Source organism: Chiroxiphia lanceolata, chromosome 29 (assembly GCF_009829145.1).
Source record: "Chiroxiphia lanceolata isolate bChiLan1 chromosome 29, bChiLan1.pri, whole genome shotgun sequence".
NCBI classification, from domain to species: Eukaryota; Metazoa; Chordata; class Aves; order Passeriformes; family Pipridae; genus Chiroxiphia; species Chiroxiphia lanceolata.
The window spans coordinates 1295458-1321247 of NC_045665.1; the positions used below are offsets into that span (position 1 = coordinate 1295458).

General features: G+C 63.4%; 3 protein-coding genes across 5 annotated transcripts; all 3 read left to right on the forward strand.

The window, feature by feature from the left end:
• The first annotated feature begins 509 nt into the window (after positions 1 to 509).
• RPRD2 (regulation of nuclear pre-mRNA domain containing 2) lies at positions 510 to 14424 on the forward strand. 2 transcript variants are annotated; one of them, XM_032713206.1, is made up of 11 exons: positions 510 to 732; positions 4279 to 4408; positions 4690 to 4790; positions 5844 to 5918; positions 7111 to 7163; positions 7682 to 7808; positions 8165 to 8340; positions 8972 to 9257; positions 9539 to 9805; positions 10035 to 10238; positions 10881 to 14424. In XM_032713206.1, the coding sequence occupies exons 1-11, from the start codon at positions 510 to 512 to the stop codon at positions 13649 to 13651; spliced, it is 4413 nt and encodes a 1470-aa protein (XP_032569097.1). In that variant the 3' UTR covers positions 13652 to 14424. The 2 variants fall into 2 exon arrangements, with proteins under 2 accessions (XP_032569097.1, XP_032569098.1); XM_032713207.1 differs by lacking the exon at positions 5844 to 5918.
• A 275-nt stretch (positions 14425 to 14699) lies between these two features.
• On the forward strand, positions 14700 to 20892 carry TARS2 (threonyl-tRNA synthetase 2, mitochondrial). 2 transcript variants are annotated; one of them, XM_032713224.1, is made up of 18 exons: positions 14700 to 14759; positions 15017 to 15246; positions 15701 to 15824; positions 15927 to 16048; positions 16127 to 16244; positions 16502 to 16566; positions 16642 to 16720; positions 16810 to 16953; positions 17042 to 17140; positions 17619 to 17785; positions 17858 to 18020; positions 18104 to 18241; positions 18317 to 18394; positions 18482 to 18582; positions 19182 to 19283; positions 19673 to 19745; positions 19918 to 20032; positions 20679 to 20892. In XM_032713224.1, exons 1-18 carry the CDS (start codon positions 14703 to 14705, stop codon positions 20825 to 20827), a joined length of 2124 nt encoding a protein of 707 aa, XP_032569115.1. In that variant the 5' UTR covers positions 14700 to 14702; the 3' UTR covers positions 20828 to 20892. The 2 variants fall into 2 exon arrangements, with proteins under 2 accessions (XP_032569115.1, XP_032569116.1); XM_032713225.1 differs by having other exon boundaries at positions 19924 to 20032.
• Positions 20893 to 21865: 973 nt separating this feature from the next.
• On the forward strand, positions 21866 to 25282 carry ECM1 (extracellular matrix protein 1). Its single transcript, XM_032713287.1, has 7 exons — positions 21866 to 21905; positions 22456 to 22527; positions 22871 to 23178; positions 23524 to 23889; positions 24472 to 24692; positions 24922 to 25009; positions 25101 to 25282. Exons 1-7 carry the CDS (start codon positions 21866 to 21868, stop codon positions 25272 to 25274), a joined length of 1269 nt encoding a protein of 422 aa, XP_032569178.1. The 3' UTR covers positions 25275 to 25282.
• The last annotated feature ends 508 nt before the right edge of the window (positions 25283 to 25790 follow it).

The window sequence follows — 25790 nt, forward strand, 5'->3', positions numbered from 1 at the left end:
AGGGCGGGGGGGGGGAAGTAGAGGGGCGGCCGCCATCTTGCCGGGCGGGGCGGGGCGCGCGCAGGCGCGCAGGCGCGGGGAGGGGGGGGCAGGAGGGGCGGTGCGTGCGCGTGCGCGCCCCCGCCCGTGTGCGGGAGCCACAAAATGGCGGCGGGGGGGCGGGCGGCGCGCGCGGGGGGGGCCGGGCCGTGAACCGCCTCGGGCCCCGGCACCGCCTCCGGTACCGCCCGGGCAACCCCCCCCTGCCCCCCGGGGGCACCGCGAAACCCCGCGCCGGCACCGCCTCCCGCCGCCTCCAACCACCGCCCGCGCCCCGCCGGGCCCAGCGATCCCCCCTCACCACCGCCACCACCCCCCCCCTCTTCCTCCGGGCCGGCACCGCCTCCGGCACCGCGCTCCCCACGGGCCCCGCCGGGCCCCCGTGAGGCGCCCCGAGGCCCCTCCGGCCGGAGCGGGAGCGCCGCCCCGCCGCCCCCCGCGCGCGGCCCGGCCGCGAGCAGCGCGGGAAGATGGCGGCGGGCGGCGGAGGCGGCGGCCGGGCCTCCTCCTCCTCCTCCTCCTCGGCCGCCGCCGCCTCGTCCGCGGCCGGCGCGCTCGAGGCCTCGCTCGACAGGAAGCTGCAGGCGGTGACCAACACGATGGAGTCCATCCAGGGCCTCTCCTCGTGGTGCCTGGAGAACAAGCGGCACCACAGCACCATCGTGTACCACTGGATGAAGTGGCTGCGCCGCTGTGAGTGCGGGGACGGGGGTCGCGGGGCGGATGGGAGGGGGGGCGAACGCGGCCGTGCCGGGGGGGGCTCTGTGAGCGCTCAGGAACCGCCGGGGTCGGTGGGCGCTGCGCAGGGTCGTGCTCAGCGCTGCAGAAAAGCTGGGGTGGGAAGGGACCTTAAACCCCCTCCAGTCCCACCCCCTGCCATGGGCAGGGACACCTTCCACTAGTCCAGGTTGCTCCGGACTAGTCTTGGAGGCTTCAAAGGATGAGGCAGCCACATCTTCTCTGGGCAACCTGTGCCGGGGCCTCCCCACCCTCACAGGGGAGAATTCCTTCCTGACATCTAGTGTAAATCTCTCCTCTTGTACTTTGAAAACGTCCCCCCTTGTCCCATCAGCATCACCTCGTCACACTTGGAAGGACACAAAGTACCTGTCTGCATCTCAGTGGTGGCACCTTTGTCCTCCTGAGTCCATGATCTCCAAAAGCTCTGCTTTGGGAGTTGGGGGATGCTGCTTTCGGGCTAGGGCCTGTCACTGTTCCTTGCCCAGCCAGAGCAGGCTGGCGTGGGCACAGTTTGGGTGCCAGGGCTGGGGTTTGTGCCCCGGAGGGGGAAGGTTGGTGTTGGTAGGAGGCTCAGCACAGCAGCCTTGTCTCTGCTGCCGTGGGAAGGTTTGGCTGTTGTCATGGGAGTTCAGGGAAGCTTTGCTCCGCGGGAACACAGAGAGAACATTCCCATCCCAAAGCATCGATGTGGTGTGTGCTGAACCTCTTGGAAAGTTTGGGGTAGTCAGGTTTCTCTGTCAAGGCCCTGCAGCAGAATGCACAGAACCCTCCTCCCCCCGGATTTTGGGTTGTTTTCTTGTTGGTATGCTGTGGGATTAAGGAGAGGAAGGTGAGATCCCAGGAGCCCACTGGCCCTGGGCTCTCCTGCCCTGCTGGCCCTGCCACCTGTCCTGGAAATCCTTCTCTCTGGGACACATTCCTTGGTGCTCTTCCCCCTCTCACTCTGAGCTCACAGACTCCAAACAAAACCCAGCCTGTCTCCCCTTGGGATGTGCTGATTCCTCTGGACATGGTGTCCCTTGTCACAGCTCCATCCTGGCTCCTCTCTTCCATCACTCCTTCCCCCCTTCCCAAGCCATTGAACTGTTCCCACCTGCAGGTCCTTCATGCCCTGATCCTGCCCTGGCTCCCGTCCCCTGCTGGGCTGGCAGCTCCTGCCCTGAGCCCTTGGCACCAGCCTGGAATTCCTGTTGGATTTTGTGGGATTCCTTCAAGATTTCCCTTCACAGCCCTCACAAGGATCTCACCTCCACACCCCTCCTGTTTATCCAGGTCCCTCTTTAACCATCTTATCCCACTAAGACAAACCTTGGCAGCAGCTATGGTGCTGCTGTGCCCTGACCCTTGATTATTTGGTTCCTTCCTGCTTCCATGGGTTTTTTTCCTGCTCTTCCCTTCGTGGTCCTCTGCCCCAGGAACTCCAGAGCCTCCCCATGTTCTCGTCATTGTCCCAGCCAGAGGAGTTCAGTGATGGTGTCACAGCAGGTGCAGGTGAACCTGGAGGGACATGGCTCCTGGGACACAGAATTTGGTCCTTCCAGGGAAAACAGGAGTGCTGGCATTTCACACGTTGCTCTTGGCTTGGGTGTCCCCCTCCGGAGCCAAGGCTTGTCCTGCGAGCGAGCCGGAGCTTCCCAGCGGGAATGTTCCTGCAAGGGGTTGCTGCCATAGGGGAGTTCCTGACGGGAATCAGAGCGTTTGTGCTGAGGAGGGTCTGGTAGGAGCGTGTAGGTGTGAGTTGAACAGGACCCACCCATAGGTTCTGAAACCCAAAGGCCCAGTGTGGAGGAGGTGGCTGGGCTGGGCTCAGCTCTGCAGATCCCTGTTTGTTGTCCGTGTTTCCTTGCTGGTTTAATCCCAGAGGAGTCTTGGAGTAACGAAGGACCTGTTGGATACAGCCTGTTGTGTCTTGGACCCATCGGTGCTTGGTTTTCTCTGTGGATCTTTTCCACAGGCTCCCTCTGGGCCCAGTGTGGATTTCTCCTCCTGGGTGCTCTGGGTGTACCTTGGTTTATAACTCTTGGCTCCGACTCAGCTCTGCCCTGGCAGGGGCTGCCTTTGGTGCTGGGCCGTGGGGCGAGTGGGGCTCCGTGAGCTCCACTCCAGGTTCCTCCCTGCTGTGTAAATGTTGGATCATTTGAATCAAAGGTTTGTAGTTCTTTGAAATCTGTTTCATGCTATTAAGCTCTGGAATCCTCGCTCTCTGCTGGTGGAACATCTCTGGGACGGAGGGAGCATCCGGTGACAACTGGCACCAGAGCTCTGGGTTTGACTAAATCCCAGAAACCCCATTCCAATGGGCTGATTTGCTGGGAGATTATCCAGGCTGGTGTTTTGGGGGAAGCTGGCTCCAGACTGTTTTGGGAAGCCAGGCGAGCGCAGCCCAGCTCCGGTTGGATTCCCGGCCCTCGGGGCAGAGCGGAGCATTCCTCGCTCCAGCAAACCCACCTCGAGCTGCCGTGTCAGCACGTTTTGGGGCACAGGTTGTGAGGAACAGCTTCTGGGGACGAGTCCTTGGGCCGCTGTGTTTGTGCTGGAAGAGCTCTTTCTGGGATGTGGGAGCAGGGGCTGGAGGGGAGCAGGTGGTGGGGGCAGTGGTTGGTGACTCCTGGCTCGGCTCTCACACCCTCCCTATGTGAGCAGGGACTTCCTGAGGGCTGCCTGTCCCAGGTTCAGGGCTGGATGGTGCTTCCTGCTCACCCCTGGGTCCGTGGGGACGCTCAGCAGGGCCGGGAGCATCGGTGCCCCTGGCAGGAGCTCGGGGAGGCTTAAGGACATCGACCCGTGGGGATTTGAGGATCCACCCGAGCTAAGCCTTTGCTGAGTCCTCGGCTCCGCTTCCCTGCAGAGGAGGATCTCCTGTGGGGATCTTCCTTTTGAACAAACCACGTGTAAATTCTCCCTGGTGTCTGGAGGGCAGCGCAGAGCCCACGTGGTTGGAATGTTCCTGGTGGGAGCCCTGCTTGGATGGGCTTGGGGGCCACGATGCTGCTCGGGTGGGCTCGGTGGGCACTGACCACCTTCCTGCAGCAGAAAGGACAGTGATATTTAACTGTCAGCCTTCAATCAAAGTGCATGTGCTGACTGCTGGCTGGAAAATCCTTGTGGAGTGGCTTTTCCTAAGGCAAAACTGGGGTTTGTGGGAACCCTGGGTTCCTTCCTGGTTGGCTCTGGATGCCAGAGGCCGAGTTGCTCCCATGGCTGGTTTGGGGTTTTTCAGGTTGTGAGTGAGGGATGAACTCACACCCAGGGCTCTGGACCAGGGAGGTTGCTAAGCTTCCTGACAGGAATCCTGGCAACCAAGAGAGCCATGAGGTTTTGGGGAAGATCTGGAAATTATTTGTAAATGGAAGGTTTCCTCTCTAACCTCCTGTTTTGCCCGTTGGACCTTGGGAACGCTGAAACAGTCCCAAAAGCAGCACTGAAACGTGGGGATCAAAGCAGAGCTGATGGGATACTTCTGGCTGATGCTGAATCTGAGTTTTCTTTTGTCCTCAGCTGCCTTTCCTCATCGGCTGAACCTTTTTTACTTGGCCAATGATGTCATACAGAACTGCAAGAGGAAAAATGCGATTGTCTTCCGGGACACCTTCGCGGAGGTGCTTCCCGAGGCCGCCTCGTTAGTGAAGTGAGTAACGAACTGTCGGGGTGTGGGAAGGCTGAATGGCTCAGAAAGTGGGAATCTTTCTTCTGACATCTGGGACTCTCTAGAAACATCAGCAGAACTTCAGGGATTTTGTTTGAACAACTCTGTGTTTGCGCTTCTCTCCCGGAGTGGGCTGGGAGTGAGCTGGGCTTTGTTCTGCACAGGGGGCTGGTGTGGGTCAAATTATCACGTGAAGGGGTGTGAGGGAAGCCTTGCACCAACACCCACGTGCAGAGAGAGCCCACTGTGCTCTTGTCTTCCAGGGATCCATCCGTTTCCAAATCCATCGAAAGAATCTTCAAAATCTGGGAGGACAGAAACGTGTACCCCGAGGAAACCATTCTGGCACTGAAAGAAGCTCTGAGTAAGTCACTTACCCTTTGTATTTCTCACCTTCCAAACCGACACATGAGCTCGCTGAGGTTGTGGAAACAGTCTGGGGTCACTGAGGAGGATGAGGGGCATTTGTGCCTGGCACAGGCTGGAAAGTAGCCAGGTGTGGTACGTGAGCAGTGCTGGGTTCTCCTGCTTCGCCTCGTCTGTACCTGTCTAAAGGCAGCTGTGAATCCTTCCACATGGGCTGGAACTGCTCCAGCTGGGAGCAAACAGGGAGTGAGGCTGGAGTGCTCCTGCACGTCCTGACCAGGGTGCCCTGGCTCTGCCTCTGAGTCCTGTTCAGCAATAGGTTGTTTGAACTTAAGTATTTGTGGGGCAGCAAGGGGCAGAAGCAAAGCTGGAGGGTGAAGAGTCCTCGAGCCCTTAGAAAAAAGCCAGTTAAACCCAGGAATTAGCCAGTACTCATGTACTTGAAGGCAATTAGTCCAGGTTTTGTCTTTACTCACATCACTGAGAGCTAAAGGTGCTCAGGAGACCCTCAGGTGAGGTCTGAGGTCACAGCAGGAGGAAGGTGGGGTCTCTGGTCAGGCTGTGGCGTGAGGAAAGGCTCCAGCTGGGTGTTGCATGCTGAGAAGTGAAGTTTGTGCATATGGTCTGAAATATCCAACTTCTGTAACTTGAAAACAAAGGTATTTGAGGTTCCAGGTAAATCAGGTATTGTGGGTGTTCTGCCAACGTGCACTCCTTGCCTGTTGAATGTTGATTCCATTACAGCCTCCCCTAAAGAGTTTGATTTTTAGACTGCTTGTGTTTTTCCTTTTTACTGTGATTTTTGAACTGTCTGTAGCGTAAGGGCAAACAGAAACTTGATTTAAAAATGGCAGACCACCCCCAGGTTGCTGCATTCCTGAGTAAACTGAGGTTCTCTTGGGCATCCAGCAGCTCCTCTAAGGAAGTTGGTCGAGGTGTTTTAAAACAAATTTCTGTTCACTCTTCCACCGTGCAACCATACGGCACCAAAAACCAGATTCTGACAGGGATCCCGTAATGCCAGACTGCCAAAAATGAAATGTTTTTCCAGGTACCACTTTCAAAACTCAGAAGCAGCTGAAAGAGTCTCTGAACAAACCGAATAAGCCGTGGAAGAAATCACAAAGTAAGGAACCACTGTGAACTCTGTGCACTAATATAGAAATTGGCTGCTTGAGGAGCAGAAGGAAGGCTGAGGGCAGAGCACCTGGGCTAAGGAAGGCCCTGAGATGTGCACACCAAGGAGGTGTTGGCACAAAACCACTTTGTAAAGGAAAGAAGTGAGACAAAAATAGGAGAGCAGAGGTTGCAGACAGGAGAGGAAGGAGCTGGTGGAACCTCCTGGAAAGTGGTGTTAGACTGGTCAGAGCTGGAGAGAAGACAGAGAGAAGCAGAAGGTGGACATTCCCCTCGTGCTCAGGAACACACCTGTCCCAGCAGGCTGGGCTGGGAGCCAGGAACTCGGAGCTGGGAGTGCAGGGACAGGACGTGGGAGTCCAACTGCCCAGGAGAGAATTTCTAATAAACTGACCTTAGTGATCTCACTGCGCACCAGAGCCCCGAGTGGTCCCCACGGCGAGGTGGTGGCACAGCAGGTGTGACGTGTGGGACATCAGCAAGGTCACCAGAGTTTGGAAGTGTTTATTACTGAACACCACAAGCTGCATTCCCAGACAGAACTGGGCTGTGTCCAGCGTGGATGGAGGGTTTAGCACTTTGCTTCTCATCAGCTGTTTCTCCTGTTTGGTCCAGAATCTGATGGATTTGGTGTCTCTTGCCAGCGGGACTCGCCCCCCCCGCTCTGTAACCAGGTGTCAGCACAGAGAGGTGACAGTTGTTAAGGCTCTGAGCATGGTCAGACCTGGGAAGTACCCAAGGGAGACCCTGCCCACAGGAAACCAGGGCTCCGTGTCAGCTCCAGGTGTGGCACTGAGGGAATAACATTCCCTTCCTTGTAGAGAGCTGTAAATCCTCGGATAAGGCCGTTAGATGGACCCTTGCAGAGACTTGTCTTCCCGAGGAAAACCTGTGCCCGGGAAGTGTTGAGAGCATGTTAAAAACCAAACCCAAAGAGCAGCAGTTGTCACTTGTTGGCCTCGGTCCCGACCCGGCTGCGCGTGTCCGTGTCCCCATGAGCTGCCAGGGGAATCTGGAGCGAGGAGGGACCCCCTGCATGGAGGGGAGGATGTGGTGGGTGACTGCCACCTGCACTGTCCTGAGTTACCTCAGAGTATCTCTCACCAGACTGCCTTTTGGGACTGACTTTCCATCAGGACATGGATCCTTCATTTCTTCACGTTTTTCCTTTATCCCCACAGCGTCCACCAACCCGAAAGCTGCTCTGAAGTCCAAGATTGTCGCCGAATTCCGAGTAAGTCTGCGAGTGGAAGTGACCTACGGGCACTAACCCCCACCCTGGGGGTTTGCAGGGTGACCCCAAGCCCGAGAGCTGCCTGTGCCTGAGGGGCTGAGTGACACCCACAGGGAGGGCTGGTCATGCCCAGGTTGTCCTCGTGAAGGGGAGTTTGAGGTGGCTGAGGAGTTGGCGGCAAGAAATTCAGCAAAATTTGATCCCCTGACAGAGCAGGGCCTGTTGATGAAATGCACAGACCCCTGTGGAGTGAAAAAAGGGAATAAATAAAACAGGCCTGTCCCTGCTCTTAACCATGACAGCCAGGAAACTTGGGAAACTGCAGCCCCTGCCTGAACCCAGCTTTGCTGATCTGTGAGATTTGCGGTCAAAAACCCGGAGATCCACATGGTTCCTGCGTTAGCTCTCACTTGGAAGTGGCCTGGAGCCAGAGCGGAGGCAGGGCTGTGCTGTTCAGGGCTTCTCTTGCCTGGAATGTGATGAGGATGCTTTTCCTGTTTGATTTTTTTTTTTCCCAGCCCCAGTCCCTCATTGATGAGCTGCTGTTGTACAAGCGCTCGGAAGACCAGATAGAGCTGAAGGAGAAGCAGCTTTCCACCATGAGGGTGGACGTGTGCAGCACTGAGACACTCAAGTGCTTGAAAGGTAAAGCCCCAAGGGAGTCTTGGGAGCTCCTCAGTCCTGTTGAGCCCTAGGCCAGAAATCAGAGCGTGGCTGGAAAAATGCCAGAATTTCGGAGCGGGGTTAAGAACCACCAATCTTGAGCCAAAAGTCTTGGTTAGTTCGAGTTTTTGTGGAAACCTGCAGATCCTGAGCTCAGACAGAGCTAATGACTAGCTGAAAACCAACATGCAGTGCTAGAGAAGGCCTCCTCCTTGGTCCCAGTGGATCACTGGGGTGGTCTGGGAGGGTGTGGATCTGCTGTCCCAGCTGCTGCCCTTGGGGTCACGCTCTGCTTTGGCAGCTGGCAGCTCATTCCCGTGGTGTCCGTCTCCCTGCAGATAAAACGGGAGGGAAGAAGTTCTCCAAGGAGTTTGAGGAAGCGAGTTCAAAGCTGGAGGAGTTTGTGAATGGCCTGGACAAGCAGGTGAAGAACGGCCCCTCGCTCACCGAGGCGCTGGAGAACGCCGGGATCTTCTACGAGGCTCAGTACAAGGAAGTCAAGGTGGTAGCAAATGTAAGTGAACCTTTCCTTGATCCTCTGCAGGTGGAATGACATCTTCCTGTGTTCACTGAGCCCCTCAGAGGCTGGAAAATGCCTCATCTCTCTATTCCCAAGTTAAAAAGTTCGTGGGACTGTTGCACAGGTGGTTTCCAAAGAGAGCAGAGTTGAAGTGTCAGGCAAGGCAAGGAGATGCTCCAAAAATCCAGTGGTTGGATGCTCGATTCGTGTGTGTTGCTGGAATTTTGGAGCCTCCCTTGGATTCATAAACAGGGCAAAATTACAGTTAGTGTGACAAATCCTGAACTCTGAAAGCTTGCAATACACATGGGGTACTAGATGAGCAAAGAAATGAAGAATTCAGTAAAGAGTTGGAAAAATAACCAAATCCCCCCCCCATACCTTCCTGGAACCCCTCCAAACAGGCAGAACGTGTTTGTTAGAAACCTGGGAAATTCTTCCAAGTCACTGGAAAAAGGTTTTAACTGCTTTTTTTGGGGTTGTTCCTCTGTCACATGGACAAGCCAAGTTCTCACCGCTGCGGGGTCCAGGGAGTTGGAAGTGGTTTTCTCAAGGTGTGTGCTGCTTCCTTAGGGAAGTGATTGAGGCATGAATGATCCCCAGTCCGATGTCCTTCCTTCCTTAGGCCTATAAAACATTTGCTAATCGAGTGAGCAATCTGAAGAAAAAGCTGGACCAGCTGAAAGCAACACTTCCTGATCCCGAGGAGTCTCCTGTCCCTTCTCCCAGCATGGACGCCCCGTCTCCAACGGGCTCCGAGTCCCCTTTCCAGGGGATGGGGGAGGAGAACAACACCCGGTCCCCGGCAGCTGGAGGCCGGAAGATGGTCACTCCAGAGCCTGCAACAGATAATCGGGATGTGGAGGACATGGAGCTCTCTGACGTGGAGGACGACACGTCCAAAATCATTGGTACGTCCTGTGGGAGCAGCAGGGATTGTTGTGTGGGAATTCTGAGACAGCCCTTCCCAGCCTCATTTGGGATGTGGAGGAGGCACAGACCCCGTGCTGGGCTGTGGGATGGGGCTGTTGGGTTTGACACAAGCAGGGAAGTCCCAGTCCCGCTGTGATTGTTCCCGTCTCCCAAACCACCCATCCAAGGTGTTTTGACATCAGTGGGAATCGGAGCTGATGTGCCCTGAGTCATTCCAGGAGTGACAGTTTCTGCTCTTGTTTCCCCCTCTGTGCTGCAGTGGAGGAGAGGAAGGACAAACAGGCTGCTCCAGCCCCAGCACCTGCCAAGACCGAGAGTGTCCCCAAAGCAGTCCCAGTGGCCACCGCGGCCGCCACGGCCTCGGGGACGGTGACAACGCCGGCCCCGACCCCTCCGGCCCCGAAGGCAGCGAGCACAGTGCCCGTCCCACCGGCACCGGCGCTGGCCCTGCCCAACCTGGCCAACGTGGACCTGGCCAAGATCAGCTCCATCCTGAGCAGTTTGACGTCGGTGATGAAGAGCACAGGTGAGTCCTGAGCCAGGCCTTGGGCACCGGCGCTGGCACAGTGGGGTGATTGTTTAGAGCTTTAATTGTCTCAGAATAAACACGAGTGAGTTCCTGCTTCTGAGCTCTGGCTCGGTCTCTGGCATACGCTGTCGGCTTCCTGAGCTCAGGGGTGTGTGTGGAAAACCTGAGTCAGAAGCGCTTGGGTTAGCGGGGCAGCTCAGGTGAGTGGTGTGTGCTCCCATCCCAGGTGTGAGCCCTGCCTCCAGACCCTCTCCGGGGACCCCGACCAGCCCCACAGCTCTCACCAGTGGCCTGAAGACTCCTGTCCTGGGGACTCCGTCTGCTCCTTCGAATCCGTTAGCAAACATTCTCTCCAAAGTGGAGATAACTCCGGAAAGCATTTTGTCGGCTCTCTCCAAAACCCAGACCCAGACAGCGCCGGCACTGCAAGGTACCGGCGTGGGTGTTGGGCAAGGGCTGGTGGGTTCAAAGGTGCCGGGCTGAAACGTGCTGCTCTGCCTGTCCTGAAGTGAAAACAGAGGGAGAAAAACTTCCTTGGAATGTTTTACACCTGTGGCACGTGCAGATGGTCTTTCTCAGGTAGCACACGTGTGTCATGGACCAGTGAGTTCTGTCAGTTCTCTGTGCTTCCTCCTGCTTGTGCCGTGACCGAAGTGCACGTACCCAGAACACTCCATGTGAGGCCCCAGAACGGGACAGGAGACCAAGAGGTCTCTGTGTTTTCCGTGTGCACAAAGCTCCCAGAGGTTCTGCTCCTGAGCTGGCACCTTGCACAGGTCACCTGGCCAGCAGGGCAGGGTTTCACACACCTGGCTGCAGACCAGGACAGGTTCTTGCCCAACTGACCCGATGGAGTAATTTATATTTGTAGATCAACCTGAGCCTCTGGCAGGAGGTTGCACCTTGCTGGGTGCTAATGTCAGCACAGCACAATCCAGTCCTTTTCCTGGCTGGAGCATGGGGGGGGGTGTTAGGGAACGCCATCCACAGTGGGAACAGGGAAGCCTTTCCCTTGGAAGCGGCTCGGGGAGATTTGTCTCTCCAGAGTTCCTGATGCAGTTCTGTCTTCCAGGTTTGTCATCCCTGCTGCAGAGTGTGGCTGGAAACACCGTCCAGTCGGGCGAACCCGCCTCCCAGAGCACTTCGGCATCACCAGCCAACACAACTGTGCCCAGCATGAAGGGGAGGAATGTTCCTTCCAATCCACAGTCCTTTATATCCAAAAGTTTTGGTTATTCTCCAAACTCATCCACCGCAGAAGTTTCCTCCACTTCGGTCAATAAGGCTCCCGTCGGACACACCCCAGCGCTGTCGAGCTCCAGTTTTAAACCACCAACCAATTCCCTGGGATTTTCCAGTTCCCACCCTACCAGTCCTTCTTCCCTTTTGCCAACAGAAACCCCACTGGGTCAGTCCTCCGAAATTTCAAAAGCCAAGCTGGAATCAGAACCCCCTTCTCCCAGCCTGGAGATGAAGATACACAATTTCCTGAAGGGAAACCCTGGCTTCAGTGGCCTGAACTTGAATATTCCCATCCTCAGCAGCTTGGGGTCCAGCATGGCAACGGAGAGTCACACCTCTGACTTCCAGCGTGGTCCCACCAGCACTTCCATGGACAATGTGGACGGGACGCCGGTGCGGGACGAGCGGAGCGGGACACCCACCCAGGACGAGATGATGGATAAGCCGACATCGAGCAACGTGGACACGATCTCCCTGCTGTCAAAAATCATGAGCCCTGGTTCTTCTACTCCCAGCAGCACGAGGTCGCCTCTGCAGGGCCGGGATGATGGATATTCCCAAGAACTTCCCAGTTCCGTGCACGGCTACCGGCCCTTCGGCCTCGGCAGAGAGTCTCCGGCCGGGCTGTACAAGCCGCCTGCGGACAGCAGGGAGATTCCCTCCTCTTTGATGGACTCCTCCCAGGAGAAGTTTTACCCAGACACGTCTTTCCAAGAAGACGAGGATTACCGTGACTTCGACTACTCCGGGCCGCCGCCCTCGGCCATGCTGAACCTGGAGAAGAAGCCCGTCAAGTCTATCCTAAAATCGAGCAAACTCCCGGAGTCAGCGGAGTACCAGCCGGTGCTGTCCAGCTACGGCCAGAGGTCGCAGGAGTTCGGTGTGAAGCCGTCCTTCCCCCCCTCCATGAGGTCTATCCTGGATCAGAGCGAGGGCTGCGACCCGCTGGCCTCGTCCCCGGGGATGTTCGGGAGCTACGGCCGCCGGGGGAAGGACTCGGCCTCGGACGGGTCCCCGTCGCCCAGCAAGAACGACGTGTTCTTCACGCCGGACTCCAACCACAACACCCTGCCCAAGCCCGGGATCCCGCAGAAGCAATACCCGGACTCGCCCCACGCGCTTCCCCACCGCTCGCTCTTCTCCTCCCAGAACACCCTCCCCAGCCCTGCCGGCCGAGCGCCCGCAGCGGGCGGGGACAAACCCATGGGCTCTTCCATCTCCGCCACCTCCACCATCGAGTTCAAGAACATGCTCAAAAACGCCTCCCGGAAGCCCTCCGAGGAGAAGCACTTTGGGCAGATTCCCAAAAGCAGCTCCGGCGAGGGCGGGGGCTTGTCCGGGGCCGCCAAGGACCCGCAGCCTCCCGAGGAGCACTATCGCATCGAGACCCGCGTGTCCTCCTCCTGCCTGGACCTGCCCGACAGCACCGAGGAGAAGGGGGCCCCCATCGAGACGCTGGGCTACCACAATGCCTCGAGCCGGGGCATGTCGGGGGAGCCCATCCAGACCGTGGAGTCCATCCGGGTGCTGGGCAAGGGCAGCCGGGGCCACGGGCGCGAGGGGAGCCGGGCGGGCTGGTTCGAGCTGAGCAGCGGCGGGAGCGCCTTCGACAACGGCCCCTCGGGCTCCTCGGAGCTGCCCGGCATGGGCGGCTTCCCGGCGCCCTACAAGGAGCACGTGCCGCCCTTCCCGGAGAGCGTCAACAACTTCCGAACGAACAACTTCAGCCCCGCCTTCGAGCACCACCTGCCGCCGCCGCCCCTCGCGCCGCCGCCCCTGGAGCACGGGACCCCCTTCCCGCGGGACCCCGTGGGGCCGCCCGCCGTGCCCCCGCCCGCCCCCCCCAAGGACCACGGCAGCCTCTTCCCGCGGGATCACGCGGTGCCCCCGCGCCTGCCGTCGGTGGATCACGCCAACCCCTTCTCCAAGGAGACCCCCGCCCCGCTGCCGCTGCCCCACGGCGTCCCCCCGCCCCCCTCGGTGGAGCACGCGGGGGTCCCGTTCCCCACGCCCCCGCCGCCCCCCGTGCCCGGGGAGCACTCCGGGGTGCCCTTCCCCGCGCAGCCGCCGCCGGCCGGGGAGCACGGCGGGGTCCCGTTCCCCGCGCCGCCCCCCCTGGAGCACGGCGCCGGCGCCTTCCCCAAGGAGCACGGCACGCTGCCAGGGACGCTGAAGGAGCACTTCGGGGGGGCGCAGCCGCGGGACCCCCTGCCCCGCTCGCGCGACCCCGCGGGGCCGAGCCCCCTGCCCCGCGAGCAGCTGGGGGCGGGGCGCGGGCTGGGCCCCCCCGCGCACCGGGACCCCGGGGGCCGTGGCTCCGTCCTGCTCCGCGCCCCCCGCGCCGAGTTCCGCCCGCGGGAGCCCTTCGGCGCCAGGGACCCCTTCCAGAGCCTCAAACGGCCCCGGCCGCCCTTCGGCAGGGGGGGGGGCCCCCTTCTTCACCCCCAAGCGCCCCTTCTTCCCCCCCCGGTACTGAAGCAGCCGCCCAGCTCCCGGGGCTGCCCTCTCACTTGGTTTTATCCTTTTTTCCTTTCCCTGCCCCCCCTTTTATTTTCTTCCCCTCAAGACCCCCCCACCCCCAGTAACCTTCTCCTAAATTAAATGTTCTGTACTTTTCGGTTGGTTCTTCCCCCCCCCCCCCTCCAGCCCACCCTCTCCCCCCCATCAAGTTGGGCGAGACAAGAAAACAGACACAAACCAATGTTTTAACCAGAAGAAGCCGCGTTGCTGTTAAATAAAAACTTCAGTAGTAGTTGAAAAATTTAAAAAGAAAGAAAAAAAAAAAACATTAAAAAAGAAAAGACAACTCTGCAAGCCTCGGGAGGAGCACTGAGGGCTGTCGGGGTGTTGGTTTTCAGCCGATCCCCAAATCGCTGCTGCAGGGAGGGGAGACCCCCCCGTTCCCCCTCCGGCTGCCAAAACCACCGAAACAAGGCAAAAAGGGGTCAAGGAACCCCTCAAACCCACCTTAGGCCGAGCTCTGTGGGTGTGGGACTCCCCAGCCTGACCCCCCTTGGGAAGACTTTGTCGGTTGGGTTTGGGTTAATTTGGGGATCTTTTGGTTTGGTTTCTTTTGCTTTTTTTGGTTTTTCTCCCCCCCAGGATCACTGTTGACTTTCTACCTGTGTGTGTATATAACAACAATCACTTTCTAATTCCCTCTGGAATCGTTCACCACGTGCAGCCGGAGCCCGTGGGGGGCTCCGGGGAGGGGTCGTCCCCCCCACCCAGGGCCGCCCCCGCGGCTTTTATATATGAAGTCGGGATTTTACTTGATTTATTTTAATTATTTTTTTGTTGGTTTTTAGTTGCCTCCATCGAACCTGTTTGATACCGGTGTGGGCTTCAGGATCTGCATAAAAAGTACCAAACGAGCCGCTGGCGGGTCCGTTCTTTCTCGCGTGCGCTCAGGGCAGGGGGGGTCTGGGGCACCCCCGGCCTTTGGGGCTCCCCCCCCCCTGGGTGCTGAGCCCCCCGCTCCCTGTTTATCCCGTCCCACACCCCCCCCGTCCTCTCGGTGGTTCCGTCCTGCCCCCGGCGCTCCCGCCCGGGCGGACGAGTCCATCGCGGCCTGCGAGGGGGGGGGGAAACTGGTGCCGGTGCCGCCCCCGGGGGTTGTCCCGGTTCCGGCGGAACGGGCGGAGCCTCGGCCATGTCCGCGCGCGCCGGGTCGCGGCTGCTGCTCGCGGGAGCCCCGCGGCGACACCGGGTGCGCTTCAACCCCACCCACACCCCCCCCCCCAGCATCACCCCGGACCCCCCGCCCCGTGGGGACTCCCCGGGACTTCTTTCCTCCCCCCCACCCCCAAGTCCCCGGTCCTTGACTCCCCGGTGGCCACGTGACACCGGGGTGACCCCCCCCCCCCCCCCCCCCCGACCACTACCCCCGGTGACCCCGTGACACCGGGGTGACCCCCCACCACCACCACCACCCCCGGTGACCCCCCGATGTCCCCCCGTCCCCAGGTGTCCGGGCCGGACCCCGAGCGTCTCCGGCTCTTCCAGCGGCTGCGGGCGGCGGCGGCGGCGGAGCGGCGGGACGGGCCCGGGGATGGGGATGGGGATGGGGCGGGTGGCGGCACCGGGGGCGGCCGCCTCCCCCCGGGGACCCCCATCCGCATCGCACTGCCCGGGGGGCACCGCCTGGACGGCCGAGCCCTGCAGACCACCCCCTTCCAGGTGGCCGCGCAGCTCGGGTACGGCCCGGGGTCCCCACAAGGGCTATGGGGTCCCCAGGGTGTCCCCACGGCGTCCTGACAAGGGTCCCAGCCCCCTCGCGGTGCCCCCTCACAGTCCCCACACTGTCCTGACAAGGGTCCCAGGCCCATCATGGTGTCCCCACAGGGTCCCCACAAGGTCTCCAGGGTCCACACTGTGTTCTCAGTGTCCCCGTGGTGTCCCTATCGTTCCCGCTGGGCTCCCATAATGTCCCCATGGCCTCCACAGTGTCCCCAGGATCCCCAGATTGACTCCCACAAGGTTCATGGGGTTCCCACAATGTCCCCAGGATCTCCAGAGCATTCCCACAGTATCCCCTCAAGGCTCCCACAGTGTCCCCATGGTCCCCATGATCCCCACAGAGTCTGTGGGGTCCCCACGATCCTCCCAGGGTCCCCACAGTGTCCCCACGGGTCCCTGGTGTCCCCTCAGGGGTGGCCTGGCAGAGGCAGCACTGGTGGCCCGGGTGAACGGGGTCCTGCAGGACCTGGACCGGCCCCTGGAGCACGACAGTGACCTGGAGCTGCTCGACTTCTCCTCGCCGGAGGGGCGGGAGGTGAGTCTGGAGGGGGCTTGGGGGGATCCCAGACCCACACCGTGCTCCCCTCACAGCCTGTGTCCCCCTTTGTGTCCCCCCCGTGTCCCTGTGTGCCCCCAGGCTTTCTGGCACTCCAGTGCCTGTGTCCTGGGGGCGGTGGCCGAGCAGTTTTTTGGGGGGACGCTCTGCAGCGCCCGGGCCACCGAGGACGGATTCTACTGCGACGTGCACATGGGGGACAGGTAGGGCAGGGGGGGACACGGTGCCGGGGGTCCCCAGGGTTGTCCTGGGGTGTCCCCAGCCTGTCCCCTGCCCTGCAGGACAGTGCAGAGCACGGAGCTGCCGGCGCTGGAGGAGGCCTGTGCCGCGTTCGCCCGCGCCCGGCACCGCTTCGAGCGCCTCGAGGCCACGCGCCAGCAGCTGGCTGAGCTCCTCAAGGTGACAGCCCAGAGTGTCCCCTCCCCGGCGTGTCCCCTCCCCATCCCAGGATGAGCTTGGGGACATTGGGATTCTCCTGGTTGGGGTTATCGACCAGGGTGACGCTCATGGGGACCAGTCTCACCCCCCGTGGTGCCACCTATGCCACTGTCACCGCCTTGGTCCTTTCCCTTCCAAGGGCGGTGTCACTTCCCCCTCGGTGTCACCCCCTGGAATGTCACCTGTGCCCCTGTCACCCCGTTATTGTCCCCTCTCAGCACAACAGCTTCCAGCTGCAGCAGCTCGAGGAGGAGGTGACGTCCCCCACGGCCACGGTCTACAGGTGAGCAGGGGGGACACTGGGGAGGGGCCGGGGGGTCCCCATGACTGTCCCCACGTCCGTCCATCTGTCCCACAGGTGTGGCCCCCTGCTCCAGCTCTGCCGTGGGCCCCTGCTCCGGCACACGGGGCTCATCGGAGCCCTGCGCATCCTCACGGTGGGTGTCGGGGTGGGGAGGGGGGGACACCCCAGTGCCCGACAGTGTCCCTGTCACCCGGCCCCCCTGACCCCCCCCCGTGCCCACAGAGTTCGGCTGCGCTGTGGGGGGGATTGGGGGGCCGGTCCCTCCAGCGCGTGGCCGCCGTCGCCTTCCCCACCCCCGAGGCCCTGGAGCGCTGGGAGCGGGCCCAGGAGGAGGCGGCTCTGCGGGACCACCGGCGGATCGGGAGGGTGAGCCCCGGAGGGGTGGGGGCCGGGGGGGTCGCTCACAGTGCCAGGAACCCCCTGGTAACACCCCACCCCACCCCCCTGCACACAGGAGCAGGAGCTCTTCTTCTTCCACAAGTTCAGCCCCGGCAGCTGCTTCTTCCTGCCCCGCGGCGCCCACGTCTACAACGCCCTGGTGGAGTTTATCCGGGTGTGGACCCCCCTTTAGCCCCTCCTGACCCCCATCATCTGCCCGTCCCACATCACCCAGACCCCACTGCACCCCATCCCCATTGCACCTGGCACTGCTGTGCCCCCCTCCCCAGCACCCAGACCCTGCCTGTCTCCCCCACATCACCCAGACCCCATTGCCCCCCATCCCCTCCAACCCAGACCCTGCCTGTCTCCCCCACATCACCCAGACCCCACTGCCCCTGTCCCCTCCAACCCAGCCCCTGCCTGTCCCCTCCACATCACCCAGACCTCATTGCCCCCCATCCCCTCCCACCCAGCCCCTACCTGTGCCCCCCACATCACCCAGACCCCACAGCCCCCCTCTGGTCCCCATCCCTCACCCACAGTTGCCCCCCAGTTCCCTGCTGTGCCCCTGTGGCTGCAGCCCCCCCGACCGATGCCAGGGGGCTGAGCTGACATTTCCCCTCCATCCCCCTCTGTCCCTGTCCCCACAGAGCGAGTACCAGGCGAGGGGCTTCAGCGAGGTGGTGACCCCCAACCTGTTCAGCCCCCGGCTCTGGGAGCTCTCGGGGCACTGGCAGCACTACAGCCCCCACATCTTCTCCGTCCCCGCCGCCCCCGAGACCCTCTCCCTCAAACCCATGAACTGCCCGGCCCACTGGTGAGTGGGGGGACCCCGGGGTGCCCCAGGGGGGCTCTTGGGGGCTCTGCCCGTCTGTCTGTCCGTCCCCAGCCTGATGTTCGCCCACCGGCCGCGCTCCTGGCGGGAGCTGCCCCTGCGCCTGGCGGATTTCGGGGTCCTGCACCGCAACGAGCCCCCCGGGACCCTCACGGGGCTCACGCGGGTCCGGCGCTTCCAGCAGGACGATGCCCACATTTTCTGCACCCTGGAGCAGGTGGGGGGTGTGTGTGTGTGTCCCCCGACCTCTCCCTGACCCCCAAAATGCATCACATCCCCCCCCCGACACCCCTTTCCCAGCTGGAGAGCGAGATCGATTCCTCCCTGGATTTCATCCGGACCGTCTACGCCGTCCTGGGCTTCTCCTTCCGCCTGGCCCTGGCAACGCGTCCCGAGGGGTTCCTGGGGGACCCCGACACTTGGGATCGCGCTGAGCAGGTGGGATGATGCCCCCTGTGTCGTGTCCCCCCTGCACTGTCCCCTCCTGACCCCCCCCCCGATCCCTCCCTGCAGCAGCTGGAGCGGAGCCTGCGGAATTTCGGGCAGCCTTGGGAGCTGAGTCCGGGAGACGGCGCCTTTTATGGGCCCAAGGTGAGGGATTTTGGGGAGGGGGGGGGGGTCCCCAAAGGAGGCAGACGGGATCCTTTGGGAGCCTCCCATCCCTCTTATTCCCGACAGATCGATATCCGGATCCGGGATGCGCTGGGGAGGCACCATCAGTGTGGCACCATCCAACTGGATTTCCAGATGCCGGAGAGATTTGAGCTGGAATATGCCAGGTATTGGAGTTGGGGAGGGGGGGCAGGATTGGGCTGGGAGGGCAGAACTGGGGGTTTGGAGGGGGCAGGATTGGGCTGGGTTCAGGATTGAGGGGGGGGGATCAGTATTGGGTTTAGGGGAGGTCAGGGTTGGGGTGCGGGGATCAGGATTGGGGCTGGGGGAGCAGGATCGGGGTGAGAAGTGTCTGAATTGGGATGGAGAGGGAAGAATTGAGGATTTGGAGGGGATCAGGATTGGTGGGGGGATCAGGATTGGTGGGGGGAGCAGGATCGGGGTGAGAAGTGTCTGAATTGGGAGGGAGAGGGAAGAATTGAGGATTTGGAGGGGATCAGGATTGGGGGGGGGATCAGGATTGGGCTGGGGAGGGTTCAGGATTGGTGGGGGGAGCAGGATTGGGGCTGAGAAGTGTCAGGATTAGGATAGGAAGGGGAGAATGGGGGATTTAGGGAGGTGGGGATTGGGGCCAGGGAGGGTCAGGATTTGGGTGGCAGGGCAGGACTGAGGCTGGATGGAGCAGAAATGGGGGGTGGGGTGTCAGGATTGGGCTGGGGGGTGGTGGTGGGGCCCCCCTGCCCCTCTGACCCCCTGTTCCCCCCAGCCCGAGCGGGGGTCCGGCGCGGCCGGTGCTGATCCATCGGGCTGTGCTGGGCTCCGTGGAGAGGATGGTGGCTGTGCTGGCCGAGAGCTGCGGGGGGAAATGGTGAGGGGGAGCCCCAAAAACACCTCCTGCCTCACTCCCCACCCCCTGGGACAGCCCCCAACCCCTGGGACAGCCCCCAAGCCCTGGGACAACCCCCGACCCCCGGGACAGCCCCCGACCCCTGGCACGCACTTAATCCTAAGGGCACCCCCCAATCCCTGGGAGACCCCCGTCCTGGAGACACCCCCCCAGACCTCAGGACCCCCTCATGTTCAGCATCATCCCTGTCTCAGGGTGCCCCACTTGGGACAGGCACCCTCCAATTTTGGGGACACTCAATCCCCAGGACACCCCCCTAATCCCTGGGACATCCCAATCCTTGGAGCACCCCCATCCTGGGGGCTCCTGTGCCCCCTGAGGACCCCCCCATGACCCCTGGTGCCCCCCAGGCCGCTCTGGCTGTCCCCACTGCAGGCCATGGTCATCCCACAGACCCCTGAGGTCGAGGACTATGCCCGGGAGGTGAGTGTGTGACCCCCCTGTGCCCCCCCGGGACCCCTGGCATGTCTCCCCCATCCCCCTGTAACCCCCCAGTGTCTCCCCCATATCCTCCCATCCCATCCTTCCATGTCCCCCCACCCCTTGTTGCCCTCCCGTGCCCCCCACGCCCCCACTGATGCCGGGGGGGGGGCAGGTACAGGCAGTGCTGAGGAGGGGGGGCCTCCTGGCCGACCTGGACGGGGACCCCGGGGCCACCCTGGCCCGCAAGATCCGCCGGGCCCAGCTCGCCCACTACAACTTCCAGCTGGGTAAGGGGGGGCACGCAGCCCACAGACCCCCAGGACCCCCCCAGGACCCCTCCAGGGAGCCCCCCGGGATTGGCTGTGCTGAGACACCCACCCCCCTCCACACCCTGGGTGCTGCTCGTGGGGGGAGGCACTGGGACCCCCACCTTGGGAATTCTCCCCCTGGAGACCTCCCTGGGATCCCAGGAGCTTCCTCCCCTCCCCCTTTGGGAATTCACTGACACCTCCCTCCTTGGGACCCCCCTGAAATCCTCTTGGGAACTCCCCAGGACCCTCGGAGACCCCCACCCCTTTTGGGCACCCCTGGGGCCCTCTGGGACTGTTCTAGGACCACCCCCCTGAGATCCTCTTGGGAATTCCCCAGGACTGTTTTAGGGACCCCCCAAGACCCCCTGAGACTGTTCTAGGTCCCCCCTGCCCCGACACCCTCCTGAGCCCCTCTCCTCCTTTGGGATTCCCCCCTAGGGCCCCCCCCAGGACTATTCTGGGCAACCCCCCCGGGACCCTCCTGAGCTCCCCCATCCCTTGGGATTCCCCCCGGGCCCCCCTGACCCCGCAGGGTGGTGGGTGCTGTGTGTAGGGGGGGTGTGCAGGAGGGGGGGTGCGGATCCCCCCGTGCCCCCCCTCCCCGACGGCGGTGCCCCGGCAGTGGTGGGTCGGCGGGAGCGGGAGCGCGGCACCGTCAGCGTCCGGACCCGGGACAACCGGCAGCTGGGGGAGCTGGAGCTGCCGCGGGTGCTGCGGCGGCTGCGGGAGCTGCGGGACGGCCGCGTCCCCGACGCCGAGCAGCGCTTCTGACCCCCCAGTCCCCGCCCCGGGGGTCCCCGAGACCCCCCCCACTCAATAAACCGCTGGAAAACGCGCTGGATGTGGCGGGAGCTGAGACCGGAGCGGGGAGGGAGGGGCGGGACACCGGGAGGATCCCCCGCACCCCAACACCTGAGTCCCCCCCACACCTGTACACCCGGGCTCCCCCACCGCAACACTTGGGGGGGGGGTGTGTGTCCCCCTATCCCAGATTCCCAGGTTCCCATTCCCGCATTCCCATTCCCGGGCGCGTTCTCCTCCCACCTTCCCGCACTTCTGGGTCCTTCCCGCCGGGATTTCCCCCCGCCCACACATGGGGGAAAGTGGGGGGGTTGCGCAAACCCCGAGTCACGTCGCCGCAGACCCGGTTGGGCAATCGAGGAGGGGGACACGGGGGGGACACGGGGCTGGCACCTGCCTGGGCGTTCGGGCTCAGCCCCAGGCAGGATTTGTGTCCCCCCCCCCCTCCGGTATCCCCCTGTCCTGGGGCGAAGGGAGGTGGCCAAGCCGTGACCCTCCGGCCGCTGCTGCCCCGCACTGGGGTGTCCCCAGGGTTGGGGACACAAGCTGAGACCCTCCCCCTCCGGGGGTCCGTCTGTGGGTGGCCCCTGAGCCCCCCCTCCAGCACCGGGGGTGACTCAGCGGGCGGTGGCCCCGAAACGGGGCAAAACCCACAAAAATGCGGTCCGACCACTTCCCCCTGCTGTGACGCCAGGGTCTGGGGGGGGGGGGGGCTGGGGCCACCAGAGGGGGGGTCCGGGGCTACCAAGGTGGGGACAGGACCACCAGGGTGAGGACGGGACCACGAGGGTGGGGACAGGGTCCCCAGCCTGTCTGGGGTGGGGGTCACAACCCTGGCCCTGTCTGGGGGTGCGGGACATGGAGCAGCCCCCCGGCCCCTCCCGGGGTCCCCCCCCCGGCCCTGCCCCGACGTCAGGCCGTGACTCAGCCCGCAGGATGTGGCCCCGCACCCGCCCCGGCCCTTCATAAGGCGGCGGAGCCGGCGGTAGCCCCACAGCGCCTGACGCCATGGCGGCCTTCGGCCTCCTCCTCCTCCTCAGCGCCGCCGGTGAGTCCCGCGGCCCCGAGCCACGATCCCCCTGCACGGCTGGGCCCCACCCGGACACCTTCATCCTCGTCCCGTACACCCCCGTCCCCTTCCCGAACTCCTGGATCCCTTCCCGAACTCCTGGATCCCTTCCCCGGGCACCTGGATCCCTTCCCGAACTCCTGGATCCCTTCCCCGGGCACCTGAGGTTCCCCACAGACACCTGGGGCCCCTCCCTGAAACTCTGGGTCTCTTTCCTGGACACCTCCATCCCCTTCCCGAGCTCCCGGGTCCCACCTGGGACACCTGAGTTCCTCCCCGGTATTTGGGACACCTCCAGGGTGTCCCACCCTCGCCCCTGGGCTCCCCGCCCCGGATGTGCCGGTCCCTGCCCACACACCTGGAGCCCTCCCGAGTGCCCGGGGGTCCCTGTCCCGAACTCCTGGGCCCCCTCCCCGGGATGGGGCTCCACTGGGCCCGCAGGTTTGGGAGGGTCTCTGCTCGTTGCCCCACGGGCGTGGGGATGGAGGGGGTGACCCCACTGACCCCCTGTGTCCCCCACCGGTGGCAGCGGCGGCCTCGGGGCAGGTCGAGCAGGTGCTACAGGAGAGCCTGGACCTGGGGCCCACCAACATCGGGCAAGGTGAGGGGACAGACGGGGACAGACGGGGATGGGGGGACACGAGGGGACACCCAGGACAGGGAAGAGGGAGATGCTCACGAGTGGGGACGGGGAGGAAGGGGACAAGGTTGGGGGTGGAGGGATATGGGGACATGGGTGGGTGACCAGGGGGGACACGGGGTGGGAATGACTTGGGGACAGTGCGGGTTGGGGATGGGGTGGGGGGACACCACAATGTGAGACACGGACACTGGGACAGGGAACAAATGGGGAGAGGGGGGCACATGGGGACAAGTGTCATCTGAGGACAGTGCAGGGGGGACACCACCCGCCGTGTCCCCACCCTCCAATTCTCCTTTTTCAGTGCTGCAGCAGGAGGAGGCCCCCGTGGTGCTCCCCAACATCCTGTTAGGGGGGGGCACCACGTCTCGGGCCGTCTCGGGCCGCCCCCCGACCTGGGGCAGCGCCCTGGACGGGTTCCCCCCGGCCTGGCCCGTGGCCTCCGCCGTGACCCGGCACTGCCGCGACCCCCCCACGGTGCCCCCGCCCCCGGTGTTGCCCCCCAACGCCTTCTCCCACCTGCACCGTCAGGCGGCCGCGCTGGCCGCGCTGCGGCCCCGCATGAGCGACTGCTGCCGGTACCACGCGCCGCTGCCCTGCGCCCGCCGCGCCGTGAGTGCGGGACACGGGGGGACACGGGGGGACACGGGGGGACAGGGGGACTCCGCAGGGACAGGGGTGACCACCGCGGAGAGGGAGGGACACTGCGGGCACGGGGGACACCAATGGGAGGGGGGATGTGGAGACACTGCAGGGAGTGAGGACACCGCGGGGAGGTGGGATGTGGGGACACCGTGGGGCACGGGGACACTTGGAGGGGGGACATGGGGGCACTGCAGGAAACACCGGGGCGGGGGGAACGTGGGGACACCGCGGGGAGGGGGCGCTCGGGGACTCGGTGGAGGGAAGGACGCGGGGCCGCCGCGGGGCCGGGGTGACCCCGAGGGGGCTCCGCAGTGGACGGACGTGCTGGACGGGTTCTGCACCGATGAGTTCGCGGTGAAGACGCGGCAGTTCCACTGCTGCCGCCGGCAAGGGGCCGCGCGGCGCCGCTGCTTCGCCCAGGAGACCCCGGCCCCCACCTGGGACCCCAACACCTCCTGGGAGCCCAACACCGCCTGGGACCTGGTCACCGAGCCCCCCTTCCCGCCCGGGGAGCCCACGGCCGCCAACTTGGGCAACATCTGCGGGCTGCGGGAGCTGCGCCCCGGCCCCCCCGGGCCCGACGCCCCCTCCGGGCCCCGCATCGAGCTGCGGGTCCGCCTGGAGCGAGAGTACGGGCGGTGCTGCCGCAACGAGAGCCTGAGCTGCGCCCACAGCGCCGTGAGTGCGGCACGGGGGGGACAAGGGGGGACACAAGGGGGGGACACGGGGGCGGGGACGGTCCCGGAGTCAGAGGATGAGGGGCACTCGGGTGTCGAAGGACTGGGGGGATCCGGGAATCCGGGAAAGGGACACAGGTGACTGGGAAAGGGATCCAGGAGTCTGGGAAATGGACCCAGGTGTTTGGGAGGGTCTCGGGTGTCGAAGGACTGGGGGGACCCAGGCATTTGGGAGGGGGACCCAGGAATCCGGGAAAGGGACCCAGGAGTCTGGGAAAGGGCCCCAGGTGTTCGGGCTGGCCCTCAGGTATCCGGGGAGGGGCCCCGTTTGTTTGGGAGGGCCCCCGCCATCCGGGGAGGAGCCCCCGGTGCCCCGGCAATGACCGAGGTGCCCGGAGCGTGACCCAGAGGTGGGGGAGGCACCCAGGTGTCTGCGGGGGTGACGAACCTCTCAGGGAGGGACCCAGACGGGGAGGGGCGGAGGCATCCGGGAAACGACCCAGGGCTTGGGGGGGGACTCAGGTGTCTGGGAGGGACCCAGGGGTCCGAGGGGGCCCCCCTGACCTCCCCCTTTGCCCCGCAGTGGCTGAAGGGGATGAATCGGTTCTGCCGGGAGGAGTCGGCGGTGAAGACGAGGCAGCACTGGTGCTGCCAGCGCAAGGGTCTCCGGGCCCGGGGCCGCTGCTTCGCCGCCGCCGCCCCCATCCCCGCCTACGACCGGGAGCTGCACAACGTGAGCCTGGTCCGGCCCGGCCCCGCCCTGCTGCGCTCGCTCTGCGGCCCCACCCGCCTCTTCACGCAGAGGTAGGTGACCCCCAAAACACCCACACCCCCCCCGGCACCCGGCACCCCACAGTCCCTGATGCTGGAGGGGACCCGGGACTCCCCATCCCAGAGCGGACCCGGACATCGGGGACCCTCCAGTGCTCAGAGACCCCTCTCAGGGGGGTTCCCAGGAGTCCACCCCCTCTCCCAGCGCCCCCCCCGAGTTGACCCCCCCCCCCCCCGTGACACACCCTGTCCGTGTCCGCAGGCGGCCCGTGCCGGAGCTTTTTGGGGCCATGACGGCCGCGTGTTGCCCCCTCGCCCCCGAGGAGCGCGGGGTCTGCGCCCGGGAGCAGGTGAGTGACCGAGCGGGGTGGGAGGGGGGTCAGCGGCTCTGGGGGACCCCCACGGCCACCCTGACCCCCCCCCCTTCCCCACTGTCCCCAGCTGTCCCAGGCCATCGCCACGCTCTGTGCCACCCCCGAGGACGCCTGGCGGGACCCCCAGGGCTGCTGCTCGTGGGAGGAGCCCGAGCGGCGCCGCTGCTTCGACAACGCCTACCTGGACCAGGTGACCCTGGGAGCCGCCGTGGCCCCCCCACCCCCCGGCCACGACGAGTGAACCCCCCCACCCCCGGCATGAGTGGGGCAATAAAGATGCTGTTGTGTCACCTCTGAGTGTCCCCATTGTTTGGGGTTTGGGGGGAGCCACTGTGTCATTGTTTTGGGTCCCCCCCACACTGTGTCTCAGTGTCTCCACTGTTTTGGGGCCCCACCCCTGTGTGTGAGTGTCCCCATTGTTTTTTGGGGGCCCCCCCGTGCCCCCATTCCGGGGTGTGCCGGGGTGTGGGTGGGTGTTGGGGTGTTTGTGCTGTCAGGGTGTGTCGGGCCCGGTGTGATACCTGTGTTTGGTTTTGAGGTGTGCTGTGGCCACCTCCTCACCCACATGGGGTGCCCATGGCCTCTTGTCCCCAGGGGGTCTCTTTTTCCCCCCCTCTCCCCAAAGCCCCTGGATTCTCGTGGCCCCACAGTGTCACTGTCACCCGTGTTCCCCCCCATTGCCATGATCCCAGGGGCTCCCTGTATCCCTACAGCCCCATGTTGCCCCCCCAGCTGTGGCTGACAGTCCCCAGGGGGG

What these genes read in the sequence shown, in the direction of transcription:
- RPRD2 (XM_032713206.1), top strand. Translation starts at nt 510, where the DNA reads ATGGCGGCGGGCGGCGGAGGCGGCGGCCGGGCCTCCTCCTCCTCCTCC. An exon ending in GAGGCCGCCTCGTTAGTGAA is followed by an intron (nt 4,409 to 4,689) that starts GTGAGTAACGAA and finishes CTTGTCTTCCAG; the next exon opens with GGATCCATCCGTTTCCAAAT. An exon ending in GCCGTGGAAGAAATCACAAA is followed by an intron (nt 5,919 to 7,110) that starts GTAAGGAACCAC and finishes TTATCCCCACAG; the next exon opens with CGTCCACCAACCCGAAAGCT.
- TARS2 (XM_032713224.1), top strand. Translation starts at nt 14,703, where the DNA reads ATGTCCGCGCGCGCCGGGTCGCGGCTGCTGCTCGCGGGAGCCCCGCGG. An exon ending in GACGTGCACATGGGGGACAG is followed by an intron (nt 16,049 to 16,126) that starts GTAGGGCAGGGG and finishes CCTGCCCTGCAG; the next exon opens with GACAGTGCAGAGCACGGAGC. An exon ending in AGCTGGCTGAGCTCCTCAAG is followed by an intron (nt 16,245 to 16,501) that starts GTGACAGCCCAG and finishes GTCCCCTCTCAG; the next exon opens with CACAACAGCTTCCAGCTGCA.
- ECM1 (XM_032713287.1), top strand. Translation starts at nt 21,866, where the DNA reads ATGGCGGCCTTCGGCCTCCTCCTCCTCCTCAGCGCCGCCG. An exon ending in TGAGCTGCGCCCACAGCGCC is followed by an intron (nt 23,890 to 24,471) that starts GTGAGTGCGGCA and finishes TTTGCCCCGCAG; the next exon opens with TGGCTGAAGGGGATGAATCG. An exon ending in GGGTCTGCGCCCGGGAGCAG is followed by an intron (nt 25,010 to 25,100) that starts GTGAGTGACCGA and finishes CACTGTCCCCAG; the next exon opens with CTGTCCCAGGCCATCGCCAC.